The following is a 26,422-nucleotide window of genomic DNA, read 5'->3' on the forward strand; positions in this document are numbered from 1 at the left end:
CTGGCCCACACACCGCCACTCATGTGAAAGAGTTTATTGAGCACCTCCCCACTCGAGTCTGAGTCTGCATGGAGAACTGTGCCGGGCGCCGGCTGTGCAGGGCTAGGGGGGCGGCGTGCGGAAGCGGATCCGCCGGGCGGTCTCCACGTCAGACTTGGCCACCAGGAACCGCATCTTCTTCTCCCCGTGTCGGATCAGATCCACTGCTCTAGGGGTGCAGGGGCTCAACTCAGCCCAGCGCTGGGGGCCGCCCCCCAGGAAACAAGGGTTGGGTAGGCTCCTGCCAGGGCCCTAGGGCGAGGGCTGGGGGGCTGCTGGGCCCCGGGAGTCAGGGCCAGGAACTGAGTGGGCATGGGGGTGGTGGGCGCAGGCAGCCGGGGTACCTCAGGTAGCTGACGCCTATCAGGCTGCTGCCGTTCACCTCCAGGATCCGGTCCCCCAGCGAGAGGCGCCCGTCAGCCGCCGCGGGGCTGCCAGGCAGCAGCGTCTGGATGTAGAGTCCGGGGGCGCCCAGGGGCGTGTGCTGGGGAGCAGCAGTCCCTCAGGGCACAGGCAGGCACCCGAGTCCCAGCCTGTCCCCGCACGTCTGTCCCCACTCACCAGCCCGTCGATGAGCCCCATGCCCAGCCCGCAGGGGCCACGCTCCAGCTCCACCAGGAACACGGGGCCGCAGCCGAGGGCTCCAGGGGGTGCCAGGGGCTCGTCCTCGGAGGCACAGTCTCCTGGGCCCGACAGAAGGTGCGGGGTAGGGACAGCGCCCAGCATGGGGCCCTGCCTTCCCACAGGCGAGACCCTCCAGACCCCCATCTCCTTCCCGCTGCACCGCGTCCTCCTGAGCTCCTGCCCCGGGGGCTGAGGGGCCCTGTGGGGACTTCGAGCAGGTCCTGAGGGCCAGCACAGCATGGGGTGCCGGGAGGGGTCCTCACCCTGGGGGGCGTCCCTCCAGCTGTTCAGCAGGGCCTTCCCACAGGAGCCACTGGGCTCTGGCCAGCTGGGGGCCTGTGGCTCCGGACCGAGAGGCGTGCTGGGAGGCGTGAGCAGGCCCGAGTCTGTAGTGGAGGCACTGGCTGGGGGGCCCCCACGGCCACTGCGGCCAGACTGCCGTCCAGGAGGTGCTGAAGGCGCCCCGGGGGGAGGAGGGGGCCCCTCAGGGCTAGGGTGTGGTGAGCCCTGGGACGGGAGGGGACAGGTTCAGGCCAGCGGCTGAGGGACCACTGGGCTGCCCAGAGCCCCTCCCCCACAGCTGGGCACCTCAGGGCACTCGGGGGCATGTGAGCTGCGAAGGCCCCGCAGGAAGTGACGCAGATAGAGCAGGTGTCGGTATAGGCGCTCGTCCGGACAGGCAGCGTCCAGGTCCACCTGAAAGCCCGCGCTGGGCAGGACGATGGGTGGGGGGTGCTCGTAGGACTCCAGGACGTCCTCTGTGGGGGTACGGCGCTGTTCAGGAGAAGGCTGTCCCCCAGGCAAGCTCACCCACCCTGCTCTCATCACCCTGTCCCCAGAGGGGCCGGATACAGCCCCAGTGCTGGGGAACATGGTCTGTGCCTGGAACGCCTTGGCCAGCTCGAACCCCAAATTCTGAGCCAAGAGAGCTGCTCCCTCCTGCCCTCACCCTGCTGGGCCCCGTAGGCTCACCCCATCTCGCAGAGCCCTCCCTTCATGAAGGGGACCGGGATAACCGCAGTCGCACGCCCCCACCTCTTCCTCTGGTGGCTGGGACATGCACAGCGCCCGCTGGACACTGGCCCTGGAGGACTCGCCTGACTGCACGGCATCGGCGCTGTCCGGGGCGCCCGGCTCCCAGGCGCTCATGGGGCCCATGGCCGAGGCCAGCTGGTACTGCGTCAGCAGGCGGTGTAGCTGCGGGGGACTCAGAGCCGGGAAAGTGGCCCGCAGGTCTGCCCAGCTCATCTGTGCGGGAGGGCGAGCAGGTGATAGTGCCCGCGGCAGGCGGGGCTCCGCTCACCCAAGCTCCGCCCACGCTGTATCCCCGCCCACCCAGGCTCCGCCCAGCCCTACCTCCACCCAACAGCACCACGGCCCACCTGGCCCTCCCACCTGGATGAGCTGGGCACTGGGCGTGGCCAGTAGGTCGAGCGTGCAGCAAAGTTTCCGGAAGAAGCCCTCGGCAGCCTCCCCACATCCTGCGCCCTGGGTCCACTCCAGCAGCTGTTGCAGGCGGGCACAGGCCTGGACGCTGCGTGGCCAGTGGAAGCAGCTCAGAGAGGGGCCTGGGGTGAGGGGAACAGAGGCAGCGCCTGAGGGACCCGGGGCATGCTCTTGCACTCCGGGGAGGTGGCCCCCGGAGCCTGCCAGCCTCCCACCCCCTGCAGCCTCGCCTCTGGGCACTGGCAGCTTCTCAGCAAATTGCCTCTTTGGAGGTGGGGTGACAGGGGTGTCTGTGACAACTAACACCCATCGCAAACACAACGCGTTCCGAGCCAAGCTAGACCCCTGAGTCCAAACCTGACCCCTGGGCCGCACCCCAGCAGCACCCTGGCCCTGGGCACCATCTGCCCACCCGAGGCCGCCTCCTCTGGCAGCCCCCTGCTCACCCTTGTCCAGCAGCTGGTTGAGCAGCAGCATGCCCGAGAAGAACAGCAGGTAGGCCAGCAGCTGTGCGGCCATCTCGGGGTGCACCCGCAGCTGGCCCAGCAGCTCCAGTGTGGCCTCGTAGATGGCCACGACGCGGCGCAGCTCCTCCGGCAGTTGTGGGCCCGAGCCGCGGCTCTCCCGGGGCTCCGTCTGGAAGGGGGGGCCCTCCAGCAGGCCCGGCAGGCAGCCGTACAGGGACTGGGGGGGCAGGAGACAGGGTGGGCAGCGCCCCGGGGGTCGAGGTGACATGGGGGCAGTCAGACACCGGCAACTGCCCAGAAACTAGCAAGGCTTGCCTCCGTGGGAGACGGGGTTCTCGGGGCCATACACCAGGGGTGCGGGGCCTTCCTTTCCACTCAAGGCCCCACTCGATCCCCATTCCGAGTCCCCTTCTTTTGCTCACCGTCCTCCCAGACCCCTCCTTGGGCCAGGAGTTCAAACCCATCTCACCGGTCCCCTCTCCCCTCGGGGCCCCCCAGATCCTGGCGTCCTCCCTCAGGGACCCACTGGAGGACTGTTGCCTACAAGGGTACCTGCCCCCACCTGCACTCAGGGGCACCTGTCCTCTGCCCCTGCCCGGCCAGGCTGGGGGAAGGTGCGGGGGCTCATGGCACCGTCCAGCTCCAGCTGAGTGGGTCCCCGCCGGGGACCCTCTCTAAGAGGGTAGGGCTGAGCCTGACCAGAGCAGGACGCCCTCTCCTGGGGCACCACCAAGCACCTGCCTGTACCCCAGCGCCTGGCAGACCCTCCGGCCAGCGCGGAGCCCACCTTGGAGATGTAGTACACGCACTGCTGGAAGACGTACAGCACGGCCTCCTCCAGCACGGCCATGGCCTCCTCGCTGGCCGTCAGCGCGCAGGAGAACAGCGACTCCTTGGAGCCTGCGGACGGTGGCCGGTGACCAGGCAGGCGCTGCCCCCCCAGCCCATCCCTGACCACCCCGAGCCATCTTTCCGAAACCATGGCAGGCGGCCACCAGCCTGTCTCACTGGGATGGGGGAGTGCTGCCCGCCCAAGCCCCAGGGAGGCCCCGTTTGGGACTCGGGGATCTTATTCCGCACTGCGGGGATCAGCCCGGGCTCCCACGAGGGTTCCACAGCACCCAGGCGCGCACTCCCGCCCTGCCCCGCACCCAAGCCTTGGCACCTGTGACGTCCAGCTCCTCCTCCAAGCTCTGCATGTAACACGGACACTGCTGCTGCGCAAAGTAAAGCAGCTCCACGGCGTTGGCCATCCAGAAGAGGAGGTGCTGCAGGTCAGGGGCAAGGCCGGCCATGGACACGCTGGTCGGGGACATGGGCTCCGGGCTGCACGACGGAGACATGGCATGACCTGGGCTACTGGGGACCACTGTGGGCACCGAGGGGGACTCAGACACCAGAGGGCGGGCTGAGTGTGGCTGGGGGCACATCTGGCCCGGGAGAGGACCGTCTCTGCCTGTGCTTGGGGAGGGCGGCCAGGTGAGTGGACAGCGGGGACTTGGCCCCACTTGGTTGCTCGGGGCACTGGGCCCCATTTCCAGAGGGGAGGGCCACCCACCTGCCCCCACCGCCCCCTTGCCAGGCATCCAGCCTGACCTCTGCAGCCCCACAGGCTCTCGCGTTCTGATGGGTTAGGGGAGGCTGCCCTCAGCCCCAGGAAGCCCAGGGCCCCCGACGTCAGCGGGTGGGGCGGGACACTCACAGGTGCGCCTGCTTCTCCGCCAGCTCTTTGGCCTTCTCCTGAGGGGAGAGGAAAGCAGTGAGGGCTGCCCCCGACCAGGTCCCTACGCCCTGGGCCCTCCTGTCACTGCGTCCTGCCGTGTACAGCGTGGGCGAGGAGCCAGGAGGCAGCAGGGGCCGAGGGCAGGAATGCAAAGGACTGTGCCCAGGGTCACCAAACTGAGACTGCCCCTTGGGGCCGCACCCCACCCAGCTTGAGCTTGTTTTCTGCCCCTGGACCGGGAGTGGGCTCACCCCCTCCCCAGTGTCTAGCGCGCAGCACCGGCTAGGAAAGCACCCCACACGCACAGCGGCAATGCCGTCCGGGGAGCCCTCCCGCAGGCACGTACCCCGGGGCCCAACGCGGACTGACCCAGACCGTGTCCTGGATGGCGTGGGCCATCTTGAGCAGGAGCGGCCCGAAGGCGCCGGGCGGCAGGCGGGTGGCCGCGTGGCGCACGCACAGACACAGCAGGAAGGCGGGCGTCAGCGGGTGCTCGTCGCCACCCGGCTCCACCAGCGTCAGGATGCGCTGCAGCAGCGCGTCCTCTGCGTCCTCGTCGAACTCCAGCTGCAGCGGCCGCGGGCGCGGGGGCCCGGCCGGGGCCCGCAGCGCCGCCCCGCACAGGCGGCAGCCGAGGGGCGCGGGGGCCGTCGCAGCGCGCAGGCGGGCCAGAGCCTGGGCGGGCAGCGGCTGCGCCTGGGCGGGGTCCTTGAACAGCAGCAGGTAGTAGAGGCCCAGCGCCAGCAGGTCCCCGTGGCGCAGCGGCACGGCGCGGTCCCCCACCTCAGCGAAGTTGACGGACACCGGCGCCCCGGGGATGGGCTCGAGCACCAGGCGCGGCCCGGGCTCCCCGGCGGCCGGCGCGCGGCGGCGCAGCGTGCAGTGCAGCGGCAGGATGTCCGGCGCCGACAGGCTGATGCTCGGCTTGCTGGACGGCGTCCGCTGGCCCACGGTGTGGCGCTCCCGGCCCAGCACGTACACCAGGCTGTCCTGCAGGGAAGAGGGCGGCTGCGGAGGCGCCCAGAGCAGCACAAGCCCAGGCACGGGGGAGACCATGGGTGCAAGCACAGGCAAAGGCCTGGGCTGGCAGATGCGGCTCAGCGGCCTGTGCGCCCTCCTGAGCCAGGGCTGCTGGGGGAGGGGAGGGCGGAAGGGGCGGCCGTCAGGAGCACGGGACCAGGAACATGCACTGTCAGGCACTTCAGAGCAGAGCAGCAGTGTCCAGTGCCTGGAAGCGCGGCTGAGGGGTGGGGTGCTGGTACCCAGGCCTGATCTCGCCCCCCACCGGCCCCATGCTCACGTGCTGGGGGCTATAGCCCTGCAGAAGCAGCAGGTGTGGACACTCGTCCAGGCAGCCGCGCAGGGCAGTCCGGCCCGGTTCATCGGGGTCGCGGGCAGTGTCCGACGGGACAGGGGCCGGACTCAGGCTGGTCTCGCTGACGGTACGACGCAGCCGGGGCAGCGGGGGGCTCTGGGTGCCCCCCGAGGCCAGGGCTGGGGTTCCCTTGGCGCGGATCCGCTGCAGTCTCCGGGCCTGGGCATTGATGCCTGACGCAAGCAGAAGGAGGGTCAAGGGCAGAGGGCCCTGCCAAGGGGCCCAGAGCTCCACAAGCACCTGGCACTCCAGGGCCACCTCCTCTGGGTCCCCTTCGCCACGGGTACCTTGGCCTCCCATGGGGGCAGGCCCCACCCAGCCTTGCCCATTGCCACATTGCCTGGTCCCCAACAGGCCCACATGGGAACGTGTGCCCCTTCCAGCAGAAAAGGTGCCCCTGCCCACGGTGAGCTGCCCTCTCCCCCACAGGGGCACACGACACATGCCGAACACATGGGTACATGCACACACGCACACGAAGATACTCAGGAGGCTCCACCTCTCGGTTCTCTATCAGGAAGCTGAGAGCACCCCCTCCCCCCGCTGTGAGGGCCCAGCCCGTCACTTGAGTCCCCTGCCAGGCTGTACACTGCTGTGATCTGTGCGGTCCCAGTCCTGTCTGCCGCTTCCAAAGGAAACACAGCTGAGGAAGCCAGTGGGGCTGGGGTGTGGCCTGCTGCTGCCCGGGGGCTGTTCACCCGCCTCTGCGCCCGCCAGTGCAGGGTGCGGAAGGGCACAGGCCAGGGGAGCGGTGGGGACAGCAGGGGGAGGCGGGGCAGACGCCAAGTGCCCACTCTCTGACACCCCAGCCTGTGGCCACGCCCGAAGGGAAACCTCCATCATCTGAGAGGATGTGGCCCTGAGGGGGTGCAGGGAAGGGCTCGTGCACCCCGACAGCTGCAGCACTGGAAACGCAAACCCTGCTCGGACCCCAGTGGAGCCAATGGGACGGAGCAGCCAGGCGCAGTGGGTGACGCTCACGGCAGGGGTCCGCCTGCATGCGGGGGTGTGCCGGTGGCCATCACCACAGTGCCAGCACCAGGAAGGTCTCGGGGGCCAAGCTCGGCCTGGTTTCGGGGTGCGTGTGGCGACAGTAGGACACATGCAGTGCTAACTCCAGCGCCGGGTCACCCTTGTCACCCTTGGCCACCTTCTGTCTGTCCACAGAGTCTAGGCAGACTCCTGTGAACTGCCCTACAGCCATGTGAACACGGACAACCCGCCACAAGTCGAGCATCTGGGTCTGACTTGCTCTCAGCCTGGCAGCAGATAATGCCAAGGACCTCCCAGCAAGGAGCCTCGCTGAGGGGCTGGCCAGAGTGCTCGGGGGGTGGGCATGGGCTTCACATGTGGGGGTCCCGGGTTGGGTCCCAGCATTGCCAGGAGCTACCCACAAACAACCATAAACAACACAACTCTGTGTATGTGTGTTTGTGTGGCTTTTAGGCCACACCTGGCAGTGCTCAGGGCCTATTTCTGGCCCTGCACTCAGGGAACACTCTTAGTGAGTACAGGGGGACCACACGGGATGCCAGGCATTGAACCGGGCTGGTCACATGCAAGGCGAGTGCCCTCCTCGCAACATGACAGCGTTATCTGGTGAAATTACTCAGGAATGTGTGCTGCAAAACTGTTCTTAAAGCCCCCAGTGCTTCATGCTCCCCTAATGGTCACGGCTAGCCCATAGTCCCTGAGGAGGAGATGAAGGGCGGGCTCAGCAGCCCGTGAGAGAGACCCAGAGAAAGTCAGCACGTGCGCAAGGGCGCATGTAGAACCCTCAGGAGTTTCACATGACAGCACTGGAGACGTGCCTGCGACCTCTGCCCCATGACAGTACCACACATCCTATCCGTGCAGCATGAGTGACCCATGTTCGTACATGCACGGGACCCAGGAGATAACCCACTGGCCACTGGCCATGGTCTTCCCCGCTGCTCTCTGGACACCGAGGCTGAGGCGGGGGCAGGGGAGGGTCAGAGGGTGCAGGGCTGAGGGTGCCTGAGTCACAGGCAGGAGAAAGGGAAGATAAGGCAGCCTTGGACCCGCGCACTTCCAAGAGGCCACGGCCCAGAGAGGACTCCAGCCCAGCCAAGAGCGCCCCAGTAAGCCCTGAGAAGGCGCATCACCGGGCCTCCGTCCTGCAGGGTGTGGGGCCATGAATACCCTGGGCTCTCAGGACCTGCTGGGCAGCACCAGGAAACAAGAGCAGAACTGAAGCCTGAGGGCTGCAGGAGAACGGAGAAGAAACCGGGTCCGCACAGGCGTGTGGGGGTGCACAGCAGGGCGCGTTCTCAGGCGCGGGCGCAGGGGTCCCCGCTGTAGGCAGACCCCCTGCTCTGATGCTCAGAGCTGGCAGGCTAGCGTGGAAATCCAGAGAGGGGGTGCAGAGGGAGGCCCAGCCAGGCTGCAGTCAGCTGAGGTGCTTCTGGTCACCAGCGCTGCCACCACAGTGCGGGGAGTGGAGACTCGGCGGATGTGGTGAGGGGGTCCTAGGGGTCCCTCTGCCTGCCTGGTGCTTTGCTGCCCCAGCTGGGGAAAGGTTCTGCAGGTGCCAGTGATGCTCCGCCTCAGCTCACTGGGGCATCTGCAGCGGCCTCTGAGAGGCAAAGGTTCAGGGATGAGGCAGCCGTGAGGGAGCATGTGGGAGTCAGCACCATTACTTTGCCCCCAAGTGCCCCATTTCCACAAGAACGTGAGCCCCTGCTGGGGGCGGGACACTCAGCATGGGACAACAGGTGGCTGCTCCCCGGGTTGGGAGGACACAGAGGGGGGGCGGTGGCCAGGACAAGACTTCCAGCACTGAGCTTCCCAGGAGGTCAAACGTGGCTCCATAAGTGCAGGGGGGCACTGTGGGCTGCGGATGGGGGTGCAGGAGCCTCTGCTGGCTGTGGAGGATGACAGGACCCCAGAACAACTCTGGCCGTGGGGCCACCCCCATCAGAGGCTGGGAGCATGTCCCGGAGCTGAGCGACAAGTTCCGTCTGTCCGCAGGTGCCGAGACCAGGCCCGCCAGCAGCCGCACCCCGACGCTGGTCACCAGCCTTCTCGGGAACAGACCTGATGCTCAGAGAGGCTCCCTGAACAGTTCAGGCTGGTTCTCCGCCACTCAGGAATGAGTCAGGCACCGCGCCACCTGCTTCTGCCCACCAGCCTGGGGGAACATTTGTCCCTCGTCTCTCCCCGCAGTGTCCAGGTCTCGGCCCTGGCAGCCTTGCGTTCATGGTCACATGCCATCTAAGACCCGCACCCCGCCACCCCACTCCGCTCCTGAGCCTCGCTCTGCCTCTACACCTGGGGCTGTTTTTCTGACATTACCATCACTCTGTCCCCGCTGGTCTATCTCCTGTGCTCTGAGGCAGGTGCTACCCCGACTGCAGCCCAAATGAACCGGACACTCCGCCCGCCTCCCAGCACACACTTCCCTTGCTCTGCAGCTGGGGTCCCCACACGTTTCTTTCTGGATGTGAGCGGGGCAAGAGGTGCTGTCCTGCCCTGGCACCACCCTCTCCCCGCCCTCCTAATTGCAGCCCAGATGCGAGTTATCTTTGACTCATGTCCAGGCAGCGCCCACCCAAGGGTTCTGGCTCCGGGGTGGGAGTCCCTCTGCCCTTCTCCCAGCTCCTGCCTCCAAAGTCACCGACCTCCTCCTGGCCTCTCCGGATGTCGCCACCTAAGCAGCAGTCAGGGTTAGGGGTTCAGCAGCCCCTCACTCAGCATCATGGCCCATGTTTCCAGGAGCTAACTTCGTTAAAATTGGTGGGGGGAGGTTATGTGCTGCAGCTATACCCAGCAGTGCTTGGGGGAACCATGTGCCAGGGATGGAATCAGGGTCAACCACATGACACACCAGAGTCCTCACCCCGTTAGCTCTCCCCACCCACCCCCACTGCCCTGCCCCCTACACTTCTGTGTAAACATTATAGTGGACAGTCATGCCAACTGTGCCACCCCCGTCACCCACAGTACGAGGCGCTGTCTTGCTTACAGCCGCACTCCAATGGCGGTGCAGTGACTCGCTGTGCAGTAATGACCACACTCCACCCCAAGGCCTGCTTCCCCGGAAAGTGGCCATGGGAAGGCACGGCCCTGGGAGAGGAGAGGATTCAGGCTGTGGGAATTTGGCAAGGCGCCCCAGGGCCCCGCTCCCCTCCCTGCGGATGGGGGTGCAGGAGCCTCTGCTGGCTGTGGCAGAGAACCCCTGCACAGGTGCCGCGCTGCTGTGAGCTCTCCACTGGAAAAGGTGAGTGCGTTTCTTCTGCCCCTTTCCTGGGGTTGGTCTTTGCTTGGGGACCACACCAGACAGTGCTCCGGCAAACGAAGCCTGTACCCCAGTCCTCTGTGACACCTCCCGATGATGTAAAAGGTTGATTTCTCACTCTTCGGGGTGTCTGTAAGCTCTGCTCCAAACCCGCCGTCACCTGATGCATTCTAAGGATTTCTTCCCACTTCAGGCCAACTTTTCGCTGCTTGTTGGATGATTCGAGTACTCTATCCATCTCTCGCCTCCGTGGCTTCAGCTTGCCATGTCTTCTCCGGGAACCTTCTCTTTGCTTCTGGCTGAGTCAGTAGCCATGGCCCACTCCGTGTCTGACGCTCTGAAACCAGCCCCCAGCTGCTGTTCGCACAAGCCCAGGACTGAGCAGAGAATAGGCTTATCTCACTGCTGGGCCAGAGCTTCTAGACTCAGTGTCCAACAGCGCCCGAGGTGACCGCAGCCGGTGAGGAGCGTCCGGCCTCAGTCGCCTGAAGGCCTCTGTGGGTCACCCTCACCCCAGAGAGGCTGAGGTACCTGGGCAATACAGACCACGTGGCTGCAGGGCTACAAATCCCCTCCGGTCCCACAGAGCAGAAAGCTCGAGAGCCAAGACTATCCTCCACTGTGTCTGACTGAGAAAAAGCCCTTTCCAAACCACCTGTGACAGGGACACTTGTGCAGTTTCTGTTCCTCTGCTGTTCGCTGCTGAGGCCGACCCACTAGGTGCAGACGCGTTCTAGACTGCTCCTTTCAGGCGCGGTACTTCTTCCCTCTCGCCCCGAGTAACGTTAGCTGTGGACTGTGTCTGGACGGCAGTTCCTACCGCGCCTTGTCTTTGTCTCACCATTCTCTCAGAGTCTTCCTCTGGGTGTGCCTCATAAATAAAATAGCAGACAGCTGCACTTCATTTTTCCATGGAATCTGAGCAGTCCTCTCTCAGCCAGGAAGTCTGCCTTCTATGGCGCAGTGACAGATGTTTGCTTTCGTTTCCATCATCTTAGCAATTATTTTCCTTTTATCCTTTCTCTGTGATTTTCCCCCTTACCCTCCTGCTCTTTGGATGGAAGTTGGTTTTTTTAACTCCATTTTTACTTTTTCGGGTTGGTGGGTTTTTTTCTTTTTTTGAAGAGGTTGTTTGTTTCATTTGAGGGACACATCTGGCAATGCTCAGGGGTTACTCCTGGATCTTTGCTCAGAAATCACTCCTGGCAGTGCTTTGAGGACACATGGGAAATCAGGGATTGAACCCGGTCGGAGGCGTGCAAGGCAAGAGCCTTACCAGCTGTGCTACCCTATCACTCTGGCGCCTCCATTTTTACCTTTTTTGGACATGATTAACCCTTTCATCACCCCGTCATGTGGTGATGTGACATCTAGAGGGAAGAAAGTCTTCAGTTATCAGGGCCAGTACTTCCCCTGGAACAAATTCAGAACATCTCAAATCTTAGCATCAGATTTCACCCCTTTGCTTGCTTCTTTGCTGTTTATTGTGTTTTAATGGAGAAATACATTAGCTGTTTTACAAACAGCATTTGAAAAATACAAGAAGTACAGAGAGTACAGATACCATAAAACAAAGCAAACTCCAGTCCTGAGACGCTACATATAGCTTATGGGGGAAAATAATCTGATACTCAGGTAACGAAAACTAGAATTTAAAACTTCCATGTTTCCAGCTTGGCAAAACAAGTAGTACAGTTGCACAAAACAGTTAACGAGCTAATTCTTCCCAGGCCACCTTTGGGTCTGGCTCCACTGCTGGAAAGGAGCAGAGCAGATGGGCACAGCAAGGTGTCCACTGACCCCGGGAGGGCCAGGTGGGCAAGTGGCCACACTGCAGAGCATATAAAGACAGAGAGGGAGGGCAGGAGTCAGTTTCACATGAGAAACACACATATATGGGAGAAAGGGACCTGAGGAGGGGACGGGAGGCGGGGCAGAACCAGGCAATTTGGAAAACCTGTTAGTTGGCTGGTTGAGATTAGAAAGCTGTTAGGCTCAGACAGACGCACGTTTCCGTTCATCTGCATTCCCGGTCCGTGCTCCTTAACCGCAGCCGTGCTGCTTGGTTTGGGGCAGCCTCTTGCCATCTGAATGAAGACGGTCCTAATCTTCGAAAGTTGCATGAAACAAAAGGCTCAGAAACAACCAGAGGTCACGTGCCCACTAGAAATGATGTCTGCTGTATCTACAGCTAAAATTTATTGACAAATTGGGGTGAACTGCTCAAAAGAAAAACTGGCTTAAAATTCTCAGCATGCCTCTCTGCTCAGGGTCTGTGAGGTTTGGGCTGGAGAACCACCGGCCTACGCCAGGGACAGCGGGAGAGGCACCAGTTCTTGCATGCAGAGCACCAAGACAGACGGACGGGAGGAGAGTTGGCCCTGTTCTTGGGGATGGACTTGCTAAAAAAAAAGTCACAGACACGAAAGGTGCGGCTCTGTGCCAAGCGACCACGGGGTGGCTGGCTTCACGTCACAGCTAAGTTAGCATGAGCACGCTGGTTTGTGAGGCTGGAGAAATGCAGCTGCACGCACCTAGCAAGGGGGAAGGGAGAGACAATCGCCTTTCGCTTTAGGACAAACTACTGAGGACGTGAGAGACTGTGGAGCTTCGTCAGCGCCAAGACAACCCGCTGTCTGACCACTGACTGGACGCAGTTGGAAGCAACCCTACAGCGAAGACCCGCGTATCATTTCTTGATCGTGTCCTGTCAAAACCAAATGATTGTCTCAGGGTCAAAGACTGGCCCTCCTGTGAAATTAAAGGCCTACACTGGCTCTCTAGGTGGACAGGAGCTCAGGCTTCTGTGCTTTCTCTGAGGGGGAACACACCACCGCACAGCGTATCAGGAAAACACTTCAAGAACTAAAATTCATCAAGCTGAAAAACCTAAAATTAGTTCTACTTTCTAAGAAAAAAATATATAAAGTGCATCATCAGTTATAAAGAATTCTGATACCAGTTTGTATTGCAAATTTTCCCCAACAAAGCATCAAACACAAATCCAGTGCAGCTGTCAGCCATGGGTACAAATATAGCTGGAGGGGGTTTTCTCTCTTTTCTCTGTAAGGGCAGAGGTCCTTTGAAATAGTTAATAAAAACTGTGGCTACCACAGGAATAATCTGACACATCCATACTATACTTCTAGCTCCACAGACTAACTTAGACTTGCGCTCAAGACCAGCCCAGTAAAGGAAATTAGCGACAAGCCTAAATCTCTTGCAGTCCGGGCTAGCTGGAGGCCCTCCGTCTCCTCCTTTCGCGTCTGAAGGGAACAGGCTGAGCTGGCAGACAGCGTTTAGGAACCTGAGTTGGTCTGATCAGTTCAATCTGCTTTTATTGAATTCTTGATAACAGGAATAGGATTTGCAGGGAGAGCAGGGGCACTGGAAAGCTCTGCAGTGGGGGTGTCTCCGGGCGGCCCCAAGAGCAGTGGTAGCTAGCCTGAAGAGTTGCCAAGTGGGCTGGGCCGGCGCTGTCTCTGAGACTGCCTCTTCTGTTGCACGTCTTTGGAGGATGTCCGCTACACGCCTACTATCGGGTTAGCGATGTTTGAGGCCGTGCTCCCTGAAGGCCGGGACGGATGGTTTACCAAGCATGTCGAAGGAACAACTCGGGTGACTGTGGATTTTGGTGGTGGACAAGCAGCCAGCTGGGAGGCCGGGTGAGGCTTGTTCTCACCTGATGTGGCCCCCGAGCTTTCACCAGGGCTCGATGGTTGCAAGGAAACTTCAGTGGCCTGGCCCTGGCTCCCAGCGGCAGCAGGGCTATTTCTGCCCTGTGAGCTGGTGGGCATGGGACCGGTCTTCACAGCACAGGTAGGCGGGGCCATCGGCAAGCTGTCTTCACTGGCCACAGACAAGCTAAGGCCACTGTCGGCCAGGGTGGTCAAGTGGACACCCCCCGAGAGCGTGTTCTTCCGCTGGAGCACATGATCTGGCAGCAGCTGGTGAAGTTCCTTTCTTCTTAAATGCAGTGCGGCGATTTTCATGTCCATCTCAAACATCTTGCTGTTGATGGCCTGCCTATAGACCGTGTCTGTGAAAGACTGGATATCATAGGTGAGATCAATACTCAACACCTCTGAGTTCTCTGGCTTCTTTAACACCAATCCAATCACCCACATGGTGCGAAACTCGTCCTTGTCGGGACTTTCTTTTGGTGCCGGAAAGGACTGCGGGTTCACGTGTGCCAGTGTAATGAACTCGTTTTTCTCCAAGCTCCCCACCAGGATTCGGATTTTTGACTCCACCAAGCCCACCCACTCTAGGTGCTGTTTCTCGGTTGGGGCACTAGCTAGAAGGACAATATAATGCTTGTACTTCTGAAAGAAGCTCGGCGCTTCGAAGAGCTTGGACCACTCCGCCTTGCTCAGCAAAATCTCGTGGGTGATGGCGAGTCCTTGCTTAAACTCCTCGATCATGACCATCCGCGTGGAGACAGACACGTTGTAGGTGGAGTTCTGCTGTGGGTAGGCTGGCGTGATGATGGGCATGAGGTGGTACCTGTCGCTGGGGTTGACCCGGGGGTCCCACACAGGCAGGTTAAGGTTCCGTTCTTCAGGCTCTTTCAGCAGCACTGGGTTCGGCCATTCCCACTCAGAGAACACCAGGAAAAACTTGCGAACCAGAGTGGAGGCCACAGCATTTGGGTAGAGCTGGCAGGTTCTTGCCACCAGCATGGCCCATGAAACACCTCCCAGGAAGCCCAGGATGTTGGAATAGATGTTGTGGCACTTGGCCCACAGTTTGATGGCTCGCAGAGTGAGCCGGAAGTTGTCGATGTTGGGAACGAGGTGCAGGATCTCATCGGTCACCCGGCAGCCGTTGAGGCTCCTTATGCACCTGATGTCGAGGTTCTTGAGCAGGCTGTCGTCCCTCAGGTCCAGGTCTTCGGGGATGGTCTGCAGGGCGAGCCTGGCGAACAGAATATCAATCTCGATCCCATCAAAGCAGAGTTTGATCACGGGCACGAAGGCCTCCTCCACGGCCCGGAGATCCCTCACGTCTTGGTGGAGCTTCAACTTGTCATAGAAGGAGGTGAAGAAGTCGCTGCGGTCCACGTGCCGGGGCGCCACGCACAGGGCGTCGATGTCGGCGCCCTTGGTGTGGACCCCCAGCCGGTACGAGCCGAAGGTGAAGATCTTCCCGCCCACGTTTTCCACAACAGCCTGCGGCAGGCTCTTGCTTTCGCTGATTTCTCGGATCCATTCCTTGACCAGGCTATTTAATTTCTCCAAAATTAAAATCCTGCGCTGCAGTTCCTCTTCCTCCTCGAACACGCCGAAGGGCGTCAGGGTTTCGATGAGCTTCTGGGTGAGCGCGCGGTCCGAGTCCCGGGGGGCCGCCTCGCTGATGGGGCAGGAGATGCCCAGCTGCCTGGGCGCCGGCGGGGGCCCCGCAAACGGCATCGTCGCTAGCGCCGGCCCCGCCGGGCCTCGGCCCCCGCCACCGCGACCTCGGCGGCCGCCCGGGTCATGATCCGCGGGGGCGGGAGGGGCGGGCTCCTCGCAGCCCCGGTCCGAGCCGCTCCAGCTCCGCTCCCGCCGCTTCAAGCGCTTCTCGGCCGGCCCTGCGGCCCCAACATGGCGCCCGGGCCCTCGGCGGGGCGTTCTAGAATGGCCGCCGCGCGCACGCGCACACAGCAAGCACGGGGGACGCACACGCACGCGGGGGCGCGCGAGGGGGACGCGCGCACAAACGGGAGCGTGCGTCCATACACACACCGGGGACACACACACACGGGGCGCATACATGCACACACACGGGCACACACATACACACACACCGGGCATGCACACGAACACACACACGAGACGCACACACACACAGGTACGCACGTACTCACACACCGGGCACACACACGAACACACACGGGGTGCACACACGTGGGCACGCACGTATACACACACACCGGCACACACATAAACACACACAGACGGCGCACACACGGGGCGCACGTGCACACACAATGGCAGGCGGATGGGCGCACACACACAAATGGGGGCACACGCACGCACACATACGGGGCGTGGATGGACACACAGTGTTGGGCACACACACACGGGGCGCCCGTGTGTGCGCGCGCGCGCACACACACACACACACACACACACGGGGCGCATGGGGCAGCTTGGAGGCGGCGCCAGCCCAGGTCATGCCTGATCCAATCTGGTCAGGGGATCCGTGGCCACGGCCGATTGCCCTAGCTGCCCTTTCCTCTGGCCCAGCAGAGCTCTGTCCACTCCAGGCATATCCTCAGGCCCTGTCCTCAAGAATTCACCCAGCGACGGGTGTTGAGGAGGCGGAGACTGACTCTGGGGGGTCAGTCTGACTGGGAACAGACACGGGCAGCTGCACCAGAGCCCCAAGTGGGGCTCCCCTCCTCTGCACGCCCCTCCTCTGCACCCTGTCCTCCGAGTGCCCCTCCCTCTGCTCCCCCATCCTCTCTGCGCCTCTCCCTCTGTGCACCCTTCTGTCTGTGCCAGCCCCCTCCCCAGCCAAGTCCTCCACATGCCCCACCTGCCCAGACCCCCACTTCTGGGACGATTTTCTGGTTTTTTAAAACCTCTTCCGGCACTCTCTTGTGATTTCCCCAAGCTCCTCTGCCTTTTTGGATGACGTCTGTTCTTGTTTTCTCTCCTTTGCTCCAAACATTAAGCACAAGCTCTGTAGCCAGTGGGCCTGATCTGTTCTATCTAGGAATGGATACGCCTCGGGTCCAGGAAAAGGTCTATGTCTTGCACACCACAGAACCAGCCAAGTTTGGTCTTTGACATCACTATGGTCCTCTGAGCACCCCTATGTGTCGCCCCAAATAAAAAACAAAGATAATGGGAGTGGAAGTCGAGGAGCCCCGGTCACCTCCTGATCCTTTCTGGGGGCGCAACTCGTGTTGTATGGGGGTGTGAGTTCATCTGTGGCCAGGCTGGCATAGCCGGGTGGAGCCCGGGAGGCCCTGCCAGGAACCATCTGCTGGCAGGTGATATGTGCCAAGCACCAAGTGAGGAATTCGAGCGGACCCTTCCCCAGGGACCAGCCATGTCACAGCCATGTGCCTTTGCAGCTACGGGGTCAGATTCTCTCTGGCCTGCCTCCTGGACCCTCACTTCCCCGGCGCTGAGATGCTCCTCAATGTTGCCTCCCCACTGCTTTCTTAGACGCAGCCACAGGAGGCACGGCCCAGTACTGAATGGAGAAAGGTCTCCCCATGACCCTACGGCTGCCGCACAGAAGCCGTTTTCCTGCCCAGCGTAGCGCCAAGTGCAATGAGCTGGTAGGGGCAGCACGCGGGCTCCTGTGGTTGGTGCTTCTCTGGCTGCCCCCATCACACGCCCTGCTAGGTCATCACAGCTGCCAGTGGTTAGCCATCTGTGCCTTCTGCCGTGTGGTCGGTGACTCTTGCCCCAGCTCTAGGTCCCAGTGACCCCCCCCCTTCAGAGTCTCAGAGGCTCCAGGAGGGGGCAGTCCCTCCCACCACCGTCTGCGCCTCTCTCAGTAGCACCCCTCCCAGTTGGAAGTGGCACCTCCACCAGCCACCCGCAGGCACTGCAGAGCAGCACTGCTCCTCTCTCCTCACCCTCAGCACCGACTGGCCCACAGAGTCCACCTCCAGGGAGTGTCCCGCCAAGCAGCACACAAAACTACACCCTGTGTCCCCCCCATCTCCAGGAGATCTGAAGGTGCAGGAGTCAGCTCCCTGCAGGGAAAGGCGGAGGGTGGGGGCGGAGCCACAGGACAGCAGGGCGGGCACTTGCCTTGCACGAAGCTGCCCTGAGTGTGATCCCCAGCATCCCATATGGTCCCTCGAGGATGCTAGGAATAATTGCTGAGCTTAGGACCAGGAGTGACCCCTGAGCATTGCTGGGTATGGCCCGACTCCTCCCCCTCAAAAAAAAAAAAAAAAACAACCTAGAGTTAAAAAAGGAAGGCGGAGAGAGAAATGCTCCTGACCCAATAGGGCACATGCCAATGGCTCGGACCAAACAGCAGCGCAAGGAGCCAGCACCCTGCTTGACCTCTGGCCCAGCAGGCGTCCATCTGCAGTGCCAGCGACAGCCCAGCGAGCTCAAGCATGGCCTGGCACCTTGACTCTGACCTTAGCAGCTGACCAGGGGGTGAGATGAGGCCAGCCCACATGCAGTGGGCACTCACGGGTCTGGTTTACATTTCCCGGCCAGTGGGCACCACTGTCTGCAAGTACCTAACGCATGGCCATCCTTTTTCTCCCAGCAGTGGCCACTGCTATTTCTCAGGTCACAGACCCATCTCACCTCCGGGCACTACTCCCGGCTGGCACAGGACCCCAACCCCGACCCTGTGATTCTCACTTACGTCCAGGTCTTCAGTTCCTGCCCAGGAGGGACCCAGTGACCCTTCTCTGTGAGCAGAGACCACCTCTTGCAGCCTGTGATCCTCTCTATGGGGCACCAACACCCCCCACCCCAGTACCATCAGCCACCAACGGCCACCTCTGCCTCTCACTACCCCCTCTGCCCCTCAATATATCATCTTTTTTTGTTGTTTTTTGAGTCACACCCGACAACGCTCAGGGTTACTCCTGACTCTATACTCAGGAATTACTTCAGGTGCTCGGGACACCATATGGGGTACTGGGGATGGAACCTGGGTCGGCCACATGTAAGGAAAATGCCCTCCCCTTTGTACTATCTCTCTGGCCCCTCAATATATCATCTCGATGCACAGAGAGCAGCAAGATCAGGCTCAGGAATGTCTCAAACTTCCTCAGGGACTTTTTAAGTCCCTTTGGGTAAGATTGTAAAGAAGTTTGGGGAGAGGAAGCACAGTGGATAAGGAATCTGCCTGGCATGCAGCCCTTCTGGCTCAGTACCTAACACCACAGTGCCCCTGACCCCCATCCCCATGAAACCACTGGCAACAGCTGCCAACATACACTTGGCCCTGGTGAGGGCCCCAACTCGAGTGAATGTGACAAGGACTGAGAAATGTGGTGTCACACAGCTGAAGTGAGACACCTGGGACTTCTGAGCACCCTTGTCCAGACCCTTGGCGTGGACAGACAAGGTCCCCAAGGCTGTCTCTGATGTCTCGATGACCAGAGACATGTGCTCCCCCATGCGGGCCGAGTGGCCCCTGGTGTCAAGTCCAGCTCCTCCACCCTGCGCACTGACCACTGTGTCCCTCTCCAGGGCTTCCTCAGATTAAAGCAGCCAAGGAAGGTGCCACCCCACAACGCCAGAGAAGCAGGGTCTTTGCCTTCTTGTGCCCCGCCCGGTGTGAAACAGAAGGTTCGGAGCCGCTTTCCTCAACCCACTTCTAACTCAGCAATCAAACCCAGCTGCAGAATTCGAGGAGATGTTGAGGGCGTCTTATCAACCCCGGCCACCAGCATTCTGTTTGCACCAAGCGGAAGTCACATCCGAGCCAGGGGAAGCGTCACCCTGAGATAAAAGAGGTGCAAGGCCAGGTGGCCCCCTTCATCCCATGATAAGACCCACAGAGTCCTGCACCATCCCCAGGATCCAGCCCATCTCCAGGGTCAGCACCACACACAGGGCCAGCATCGCCCAAAGGGCACAGCTCCGCCCACAGGGCCCAGCACCGCCCACAGGGCCCCTGCACCAATCGGAGCCAGAGCGGCTGCCCCTCAGGTAGACAGTTCCTGAGCCTTGCAGGTGGCCTCAACTCCAACTCAGCTTGACCCTGCCCAGGTGGTGCATATCCCCTAGAGTCCCCAGGGCCAGTGGGCACCACTGTCTGCAAGGTCCTGGCAGGGCCTGTGACATTTCTGGGTGCCCTAGCCACGGAGGTGCCCCTGGCTCCCAGCAGTAAGACCAGGGCACCACCCAGGCCCATGATGCACAGAAATCACCCTGGGCACCAACCAACCTCTGCATCCCTGCCACCACCGCGCTGGCCACACAGTCCACACTCCCACCCGCACGGGGAGTCACGGATCCGCCAGCTCATCTGGGTGACAGGAGCAGCAGGGAGGCCCTCTGCCCCCCTCCGATACCCAGGACACGGAGAACAATGGGCACCCCAAGCCACACGCGGCCCAGATCTGGCACTGCTGAACCCCGAGCCCAGAGCTCCCAACCACGCCCGTTCCAAAGCCACAGAAGACCAACGGCGGCACTGACAATCCTGAGACACGGCCCAGCCTACGTCACCATGTCCAGATAAGGCGGACTTGCTCCAGGCACAGGGGCCACCTCACCTATCCCTGGGAGTGGACAAGGGTCGGGGGGCTTGACCATGATGAACTGGTCATCCATGGGCCTTCCCTCCTGGTACACACGAGTTCTCAGTGCCACAGACACACCTGTCAGCATGCAGCACCTGTGACTACCCCCACCTATTACCACACCTATGGCCACCTGTGAGCACACACCTGTGAGCGCCCCACTTGTGAGCAACCCACCTGTGAGCATCCCGGTGAGCACACATCTGTGAGCACATACCTGTAAGCATATGAGCACCCACCTGTGAGCACCCCTATGAACACACACCTGGGAATACACACCTGTGGGCACCTCCACCTGTGAGCACACACCTGCTCCCACACACCCCCACGTCCTCTGCACTTGGTCTTTGGCCCGCTCTCCTCCTTACCTGCGGTCATGGTGTCCACGTCCCGGGCGGCCAGCTCCTCTACGTCCGACCGCCGCCGCAGTTCAAACCTCCGGGCCAGGCCTTCCCGGGGCTTCCACAGCTCCTGCACCAGGAGCGGCTTCTCGTGGTCCCCGAACACACGAAGGCCCTCGGGCCGCCACTGGCGCCCGCCCCCGCCAGCCTGGCCCACCACATCACAGAGCACGAAGTGGCCGGCGCACTCGGGGCTCAGCGAGTAGCGCTCCAGCGCCTCCTTCACCAGCTCGCAGGCGCTCGACGCGCCCGTGGCCAGGACGCTCTTGTAGTGGGCACCCGAGCACACGCTGTCCCCAAACACCTTCAGCACCCCGGGCGCCGAGAGCTGCGTGGACAGCTCAGCGGGGTCATCGCCAGCGCCAGGGCTGCAGGGGGCATCCAGGCCGCGGGACTTGGAGCTCAGTGTGCGGGATAGCACGCCGCTCAGCAGCTGGCCCTGGCGCTTCAGTCTGCGCGTGGACGGTGGCGACATGACCAAGTGGGTCCCATAGAACATGGTGCGGGCTCCGGAGGGTCCTGGGGAGAAGCAGGGGCTGCTGTAAAGGACACGCGGGCCAGAGTGGCAGCACAGCGGGGAGGGCACTTGCCTTGCACGTGGCCAACTCAGATTTGATCCCCAGACACTGTGGAGGTCCTCAAGCTCCCCCAGGAGTGACCCTGAGCACAGGGCCAGGAATCACTGTGGTTCAAAAATAAAGGCTATGACCGCACCACCCCCAGAGCTCCAGTCTTGTCCCCAACCCACCCGATTCCACAAGGTGCCACAGCCGGGGGACCCAGAGGGACCCAGAGAGATCCAGCCTGTGTGCAGGACTCCCTTAACTGCTCCTGGAGGCCCTGGGAGCTGCTGCAGGACACACCACAGCCACAGCAGGGGCTGTCCAATATGGGAAGTCACCCTAGCCTGCCAAGACAGGAAGCCGGGAAGAAGGGGTGTAGGTGACTCCCCCCTGGTGCTCCCAGCCCAAAGGTGGGTGACCTACATCCATGTGCACACTCATACAAGCACACTTACGTGCATATACATACATACATACACACATGTGCACTCACATGCACTCACATGTGCACGCACACATACATATACTCACATTCATATATATGCATACATACACATGGATACACACATATGCACACATGCACATACATACACACATACAGATCTGTATATTCATACACATATACAGATGCGCACACACATGCATTCACACATGTGCACACACACTCATGCACTCACATGCATATTCACATGCATACACTCACACCCACATTCATACACACACGAACACACATGCACACTCACGCATACTCACTCACATACACATAGGTGAACACATGCATACATGCACACTCATATTGATAACATGCACACACACATGCACACGGGTGCATATATGCATACATGCATGGCCAGGCGGCAGTGCTGACAGATCCTGGGACCCCAGCAATGGGAGCACCCCAAGGAAAGTTGCAGAAGGAGGAGGTGGGATTGGAATGCGGCCTGCACCCACCGAGGCCAGCCCAGCAGAGACGCCACTTGTTGCCTGACTGATGCTGCTCTGCTCCAGGTCAGAGTCCCATGTGCGAGTGTGTGGGACACTGTCCCCAGGGCCCACCAAGACTGGCAGATGCAGGAGGGCAAAGCACAAGAAAGCCTGTAGCCAGCTGCGGTTTTTGTCCCAAGACCAGAGCACAGGGCTAGAGAGATAGCACAGCGAGTAGGGCGTTTGCCTTGCACGCGGCCGACCCGGGTTCAAATCCCAGCATCCCATATGGTCCCCTGAGCACGGCTAGGGGTAATTCCTGAGTGCAGAGCCAGGAGTAACCCCTGTGCATCACCGGGTGTGACCCAAAAAGCAAAAAAAAAAAAAAAAAAAAAAAGACCAGAGCACAAAGAGCCTCTAGGAGCCTCTGTCCCCATGCAGTCCCTGAAACTCACCCTCAGCCACGGCTAGCCAGGACTCCTGGGAGACCGAGACCCCTGCCAGCCCGTTCAGGCTCCTCCCGCCTCTCCGTCCCACCCCAGCAAGAGGCTGGGAAGCAGACCCCCACTCTATCCGGGCCCTCCAAAACCAGCCTCAGATGTCCTCAGAGGACCCCAACTCTTCACAGCGCTCTGAGAGCTGACCCACCAGAGACTGGGTCTTGCTCTCCCAGGGATCAGGCAGGACCCCCGCCCCAGGGGGATGTTCAGTCAGGGCCCCCACCCCAGGATGCTCAGGCAGGCTGTAGCTCCCGGGGGGCCTCCTGCACGCGTGGCCTCAGGACCGGAACTCACATCACACAACCCCAGCACTTGCTTTGACGAGGAGCAACAGAGCCGAGGGGGGGGGGGGGCGCAGGCAGCGGTACAAACCCACTCATGCCCCCACCTCTCCCACGTGCTCCCCAGGGCCCCTCCGACCCTGAGTGGCCAGTGGTCGCACAGACACGGACTCCAGAGGCCAGGAGGTGGCTGACAGCTGGAGCGCCCTGTGCAGGAGGGAGCTGGCAGCTTCCACCATCACCTAAGCGCCGCCGGGGTAGCCCCCAAACCAACATGCTGAGAGCTGGGAGGAGCCCACCCGAGCAGCCATGTCGTCCCTGGGCAGACAGGTGGCGGGGGGGGGCCTAGCTCCAGGGCTCCCGGAACAGCAGCTTACACGCAGCTTACACAATTTTACTTAAAATACAGAAAAGCAGGCGGGCCAGGGGCGGCTCCCGGGGGACACTCCTCAGCAGATTGGGGGGGGGGGGGCAGAGGAAATCTCGCTACTACTCAGCCTGTCTTCTGGGGGCGCTTCTGGCGGTGGCTTTCCCCAGGGGCTTCGTTCCTGTCTACAGGCGGGGTTCAACCAATGCAGCCAGGCAGGGCAAGTGCCCGCCCGGCTTCGGGGGACAGGACATGCCCTTCCCACGCCCGCTCTCTCTCTTCATTCCCACACTCGCTCGCGGGAAACAGCCGGGAAGCTGGCTGCGGCTTCGCTTGAAAATGTTTTCCTCTGGGGATGGGGAAGAGGAAAACAAGGCCACGTCTCCCTGGCCAGCAGCGCAGGGCGCAGGGTCAGGGCCCCGCCGACAATGGGTGGAGGACCGTGGCAGCCGGCCCTGCGGTGTGGAATCCATTAGCCTCCAACAGGACCCAGTGGCCAGGAGGACCCACCAGCCCCAAACCCACTTGGACAGCCCAGCTGAGCGCTCAAGCACAAACACAATTTAATCAGATGTCAGGCGGACGGGCCGCAGCGCGGGGCCAGCTCCTCTTTGGAATGCTGAGTGTCCCGCGCTGTCCGCAGACACCTGCAATCAGGGCGGCTTGGAAATTCTTTGGGGCCATTCAGGTTAGCCAAACACTCCACCAGGGCCGGGCTGCCGCCGGGCGGCACCAGAGTAGAAAACGGGCCGGCTCAGGGCCGGGGTCGGGAGCCCAGAGGCATGCTTGGGGAGGCTGGGGACACGGGTGGAGCGAGGGGCGACAGGGATCGCGGGGGGCGGCACGGAATAGACAGGAACAGCGGGGGCCCGACAGCAACGGCGGGGGAGCAGGCTGCGCCGCACGCGAGTGCGGAACGTGCTGCGGGAGCAGGAGCGCGCGCGGGCGGGCGGGCGCCCCTGCCGGGCGGCCTGCGGGGCGCGGAGACCCCGGGGCGGGGGGCCGGAGCCCGGGCGTGCAGAGGGCCTGGCCACCGCGGACTGCCAACCCGGGCAGGCCGGGCAGCCCGCGCCCACCCGCCTCCGGGTCCCGCCCCCCGGGGCCGAGACGCCGTTTCCCAGGCAACCGCACAAGCCGGGCCTGGGCCGGGGGCGGGAACTCGGCCCCGTGCGAGCCCCGCGGCCCCAAGCGCGCGCCTCGGGGGCTCCCCGCCCGGCCCGGCGCCCCGCAGCCCCGGCCGGCGCCGGGGGCGCCCACGCCCCACCTCGCGCACCCCGCACTCACCGCACTCAGCACCAGCACCGTCCGCCGCTGCCGCCGCGTCCCGCGCGGCTCCCACGCCCGCCGTTAGCGCAGCGCCCAGCCGAGAGCTCCGCGCGGCGCCTCCTGCCGGCCGCGCAACGGACGGGGCGGAGCCTGATGGGCGGGGCCTCAGGGATGAGGTCTGGGCGGGGCCCAGTGGGCGGGGCCTGATGAACTGGTCTGGGCGGGGCCTAGTGAGAAAGGGGCCTCGGGAAAGAGGGCTGGGGAGGAGCCTAGAGGGTGGGGCCTCAGGAACGAGGTCTGGGAGAGGCCTAATGGGTGGGGTCTGGTGGGAAGGGCTTAGGAGGGCGGAAATGAGAAATGGGCGGGACTTATGAGGCGGGGCCTGGAGAGGGCGGGGCTAATGGGGGCCTCGGGAAATTCCGGGGTAGGGGCCCAGGATGGGCGGGGCCCCCCAAAGTGTGTCTGGAGGCAGGTACTCGTAGGAGGCCTCGTAGGAGGGGCCTCTAATAAGGGTGAGGTTCCCTGGGCGGGGCCTTGAGGAAGGGCGGGCAGTCGAGTCTGCTCCATCCAGTGGCAGGGAGCGACAGGGTGTGGGCGGGCCCAGGAGGCGGGGTTGCTTGAGGGGAGGGGCCTCTGTGGAGGCGGGGCCAGTGCCGCTCCCTGGGCTCCTGTTTGGGCCTCAGACCCTGGACCGGAGGTGGGGCTGTGGTATGTCCCGAATTTCTACTTCTACAGTGGACGTAGAGGGGTCTAAGGAAAGGAAGGCGCAGGTGGGCTTTTCGGAGGGCTGTCCCGATATCCCATCCTCCACGCCATCCAAGGGGATAAGCTTGGCAGTTTCATCTCCCTTGCCGTATGTCCACCTGCAGCCCAGGCTTAAATGACAAATCAGATCATGGCACTGGTCAGATCATGGCACTGGTCTGTTTGAAACGTTGCAAAACGGGGCCAGGTCAGCTCCAGGGCTCTGGCCCAACAGCCCTGCTTGGGTAACTTGCTCTAAAAGAAAGTCATGTCCTTAGGGCGTATCCTGGCGCCAGCCTTGGGGCTGGGGTTTCACCTTGAAAAAAGGCTTCTCAGAGACAGGCCCTTTTGTCCCTGCGTGGTCGCTTCAAACTGGGATGTCCACGTGGGCTCAGACTGGAGAAAGAAGCAACTGGACCCAGGAGCGAACCTGTCTAAGCCAGAGATCAGAACCAGGAGCACCTCCAGGCTGCCGCTCAAAGTGGGGCTTCTCAGGCATTTCCCACGCATGACCCCTTTTCGCTTGAGAAACCTGTGCTGGAACCCAGTTATGTATAGGAAAATCAAATTATGCAACTCACTTATAGTGGATCACAAAGAAATCCATATTTATTTATTTACTTATTTTGGATTAAGGACCACACCCGGAGATGCTCAGGGGTTACTCCTGGCTCTGCACTCAGAAATTACTCCTGGTAGTGCTCAGGGACCATATGGTATGTCAGGGATTGAACCCAGGTCAGCTGCATGCAAGGTAAGTGCTCTACCCGTTGTACTATCTCTCCAGCACCTCTTGGGTAACTTTTTAAATAACTATTTAAATAGGAATTGCATGGGCCTGAGCAGTCATACGGCAGCTGTGAGGCTGGTCACTCAGGTTTTTCTGGAACACAGAGCACTACACGTTCGGTCTGCAGTTTATCTCGAAGTGCCTTCATGCCACAGGCCTTATAGCCCCATACCTGGATTATTTGCCATCATGCCCTTTCCGGGCAGAGCTTGTTCTGTGGAGCCAGGCACACCATCTCCCAGGTCCTTCTGTGTCTCGCTGATGCTGCTGGCGTGCTGGAAGCATCCACCTGTGCCTGTGTCCTTCCTCTCGGGCCGGACGGGAGATTCTGGACCAGCTGGGCATGCACAGTCGCCCTCCTGAGGCCTCACCCAGACCCTCACGTGGATGCCCTGCATGATACTGTCCCCGCCTCCTCTTCTTAAG

The 26,422-nt window shown here is 61.8% G+C and overlaps 2 protein-coding genes across 2 annotated transcripts; both read right to left on the bottom strand.

The window, feature by feature from the left end:
• Nucleotides 1-19: 19 nt before the first annotated feature.
• RADIL (Rap associating with DIL domain) lies at nucleotides 20-24,593 on the bottom strand. The gene is made up of 15 exons (XM_055135287.1): nucleotides 24,481-24,593; nucleotides 20,529-21,080; nucleotides 5,600-5,847; nucleotides 4,669-5,289; nucleotides 4,279-4,316; nucleotides 3,742-3,902; nucleotides 3,364-3,476; nucleotides 2,556-2,793; nucleotides 2,059-2,231; nucleotides 1,761-1,911; nucleotides 1,252-1,421; nucleotides 927-1,170; nucleotides 601-722; nucleotides 384-523; nucleotides 20-208 (listed from the first exon to the last, which is right to left on the bottom strand). The coding sequence occupies exons 2-15, from the start codon at nucleotides 21,058-21,060 to the stop codon at nucleotides 103-105; spliced, it is 3,057 nt and encodes a 1,018-aa protein (XP_054991262.1). The 5' UTR covers nucleotides 21,061-21,080; nucleotides 24,481-24,593; the 3' UTR covers nucleotides 20-102.
• PAPOLB (poly(A) polymerase beta) lies at nucleotides 12,977-15,389 on the bottom strand. Its single transcript, XM_012934674.2, has one exon. It carries the CDS (start codon nucleotides 15,341-15,343, stop codon nucleotides 13,457-13,459), a length of 1,887 nt encoding a protein of 628 aa, XP_012790128.2. The 5' UTR covers nucleotides 15,344-15,389; the 3' UTR covers nucleotides 12,977-13,456.
• Nucleotides 24,594-26,422: the final 1,829 nt, after the last annotated feature.

This window comes from Sorex araneus, chromosome 4 (genome assembly GCF_027595985.1).
Source record: "Sorex araneus isolate mSorAra2 chromosome 4, mSorAra2.pri, whole genome shotgun sequence".
NCBI classification, from domain to species: domain Eukaryota; kingdom Metazoa; phylum Chordata; class Mammalia; order Eulipotyphla; family Soricidae; genus Sorex; species Sorex araneus.

What these genes read in the sequence shown, in the direction of transcription:
- PAPOLB (XM_012934674.2), bottom strand. Translation starts at nt 15,343, where the DNA reads ATGCCGTTTGCGGGGCCCCCGCCGGCGCCCAGGCAGCTGGGCATCTCC.
- RADIL (XM_055135287.1), bottom strand. Translation starts at nt 21,060, where the DNA reads ATGTTCTATGGGACCCACTTGGTCATGTCGCCACCGTCCACGCGCAGA. An exon ending in AGGGCTATAGCCCCCAGCAC is followed by an intron (nt 5,290 to 5,599) that starts GTGAGCATGGGG and finishes TCTTCCCTGCAG; the next exon opens with GACAGCCTGGTGTACGTGCT. An exon ending in TGGGGCTCATCGACGGGCTG is followed by an intron (nt 524 to 600) that starts GTGAGTGGGGAC and finishes GCTGCTCCCCAG; the next exon opens with CACACGCCCCTGGGCGCCCC.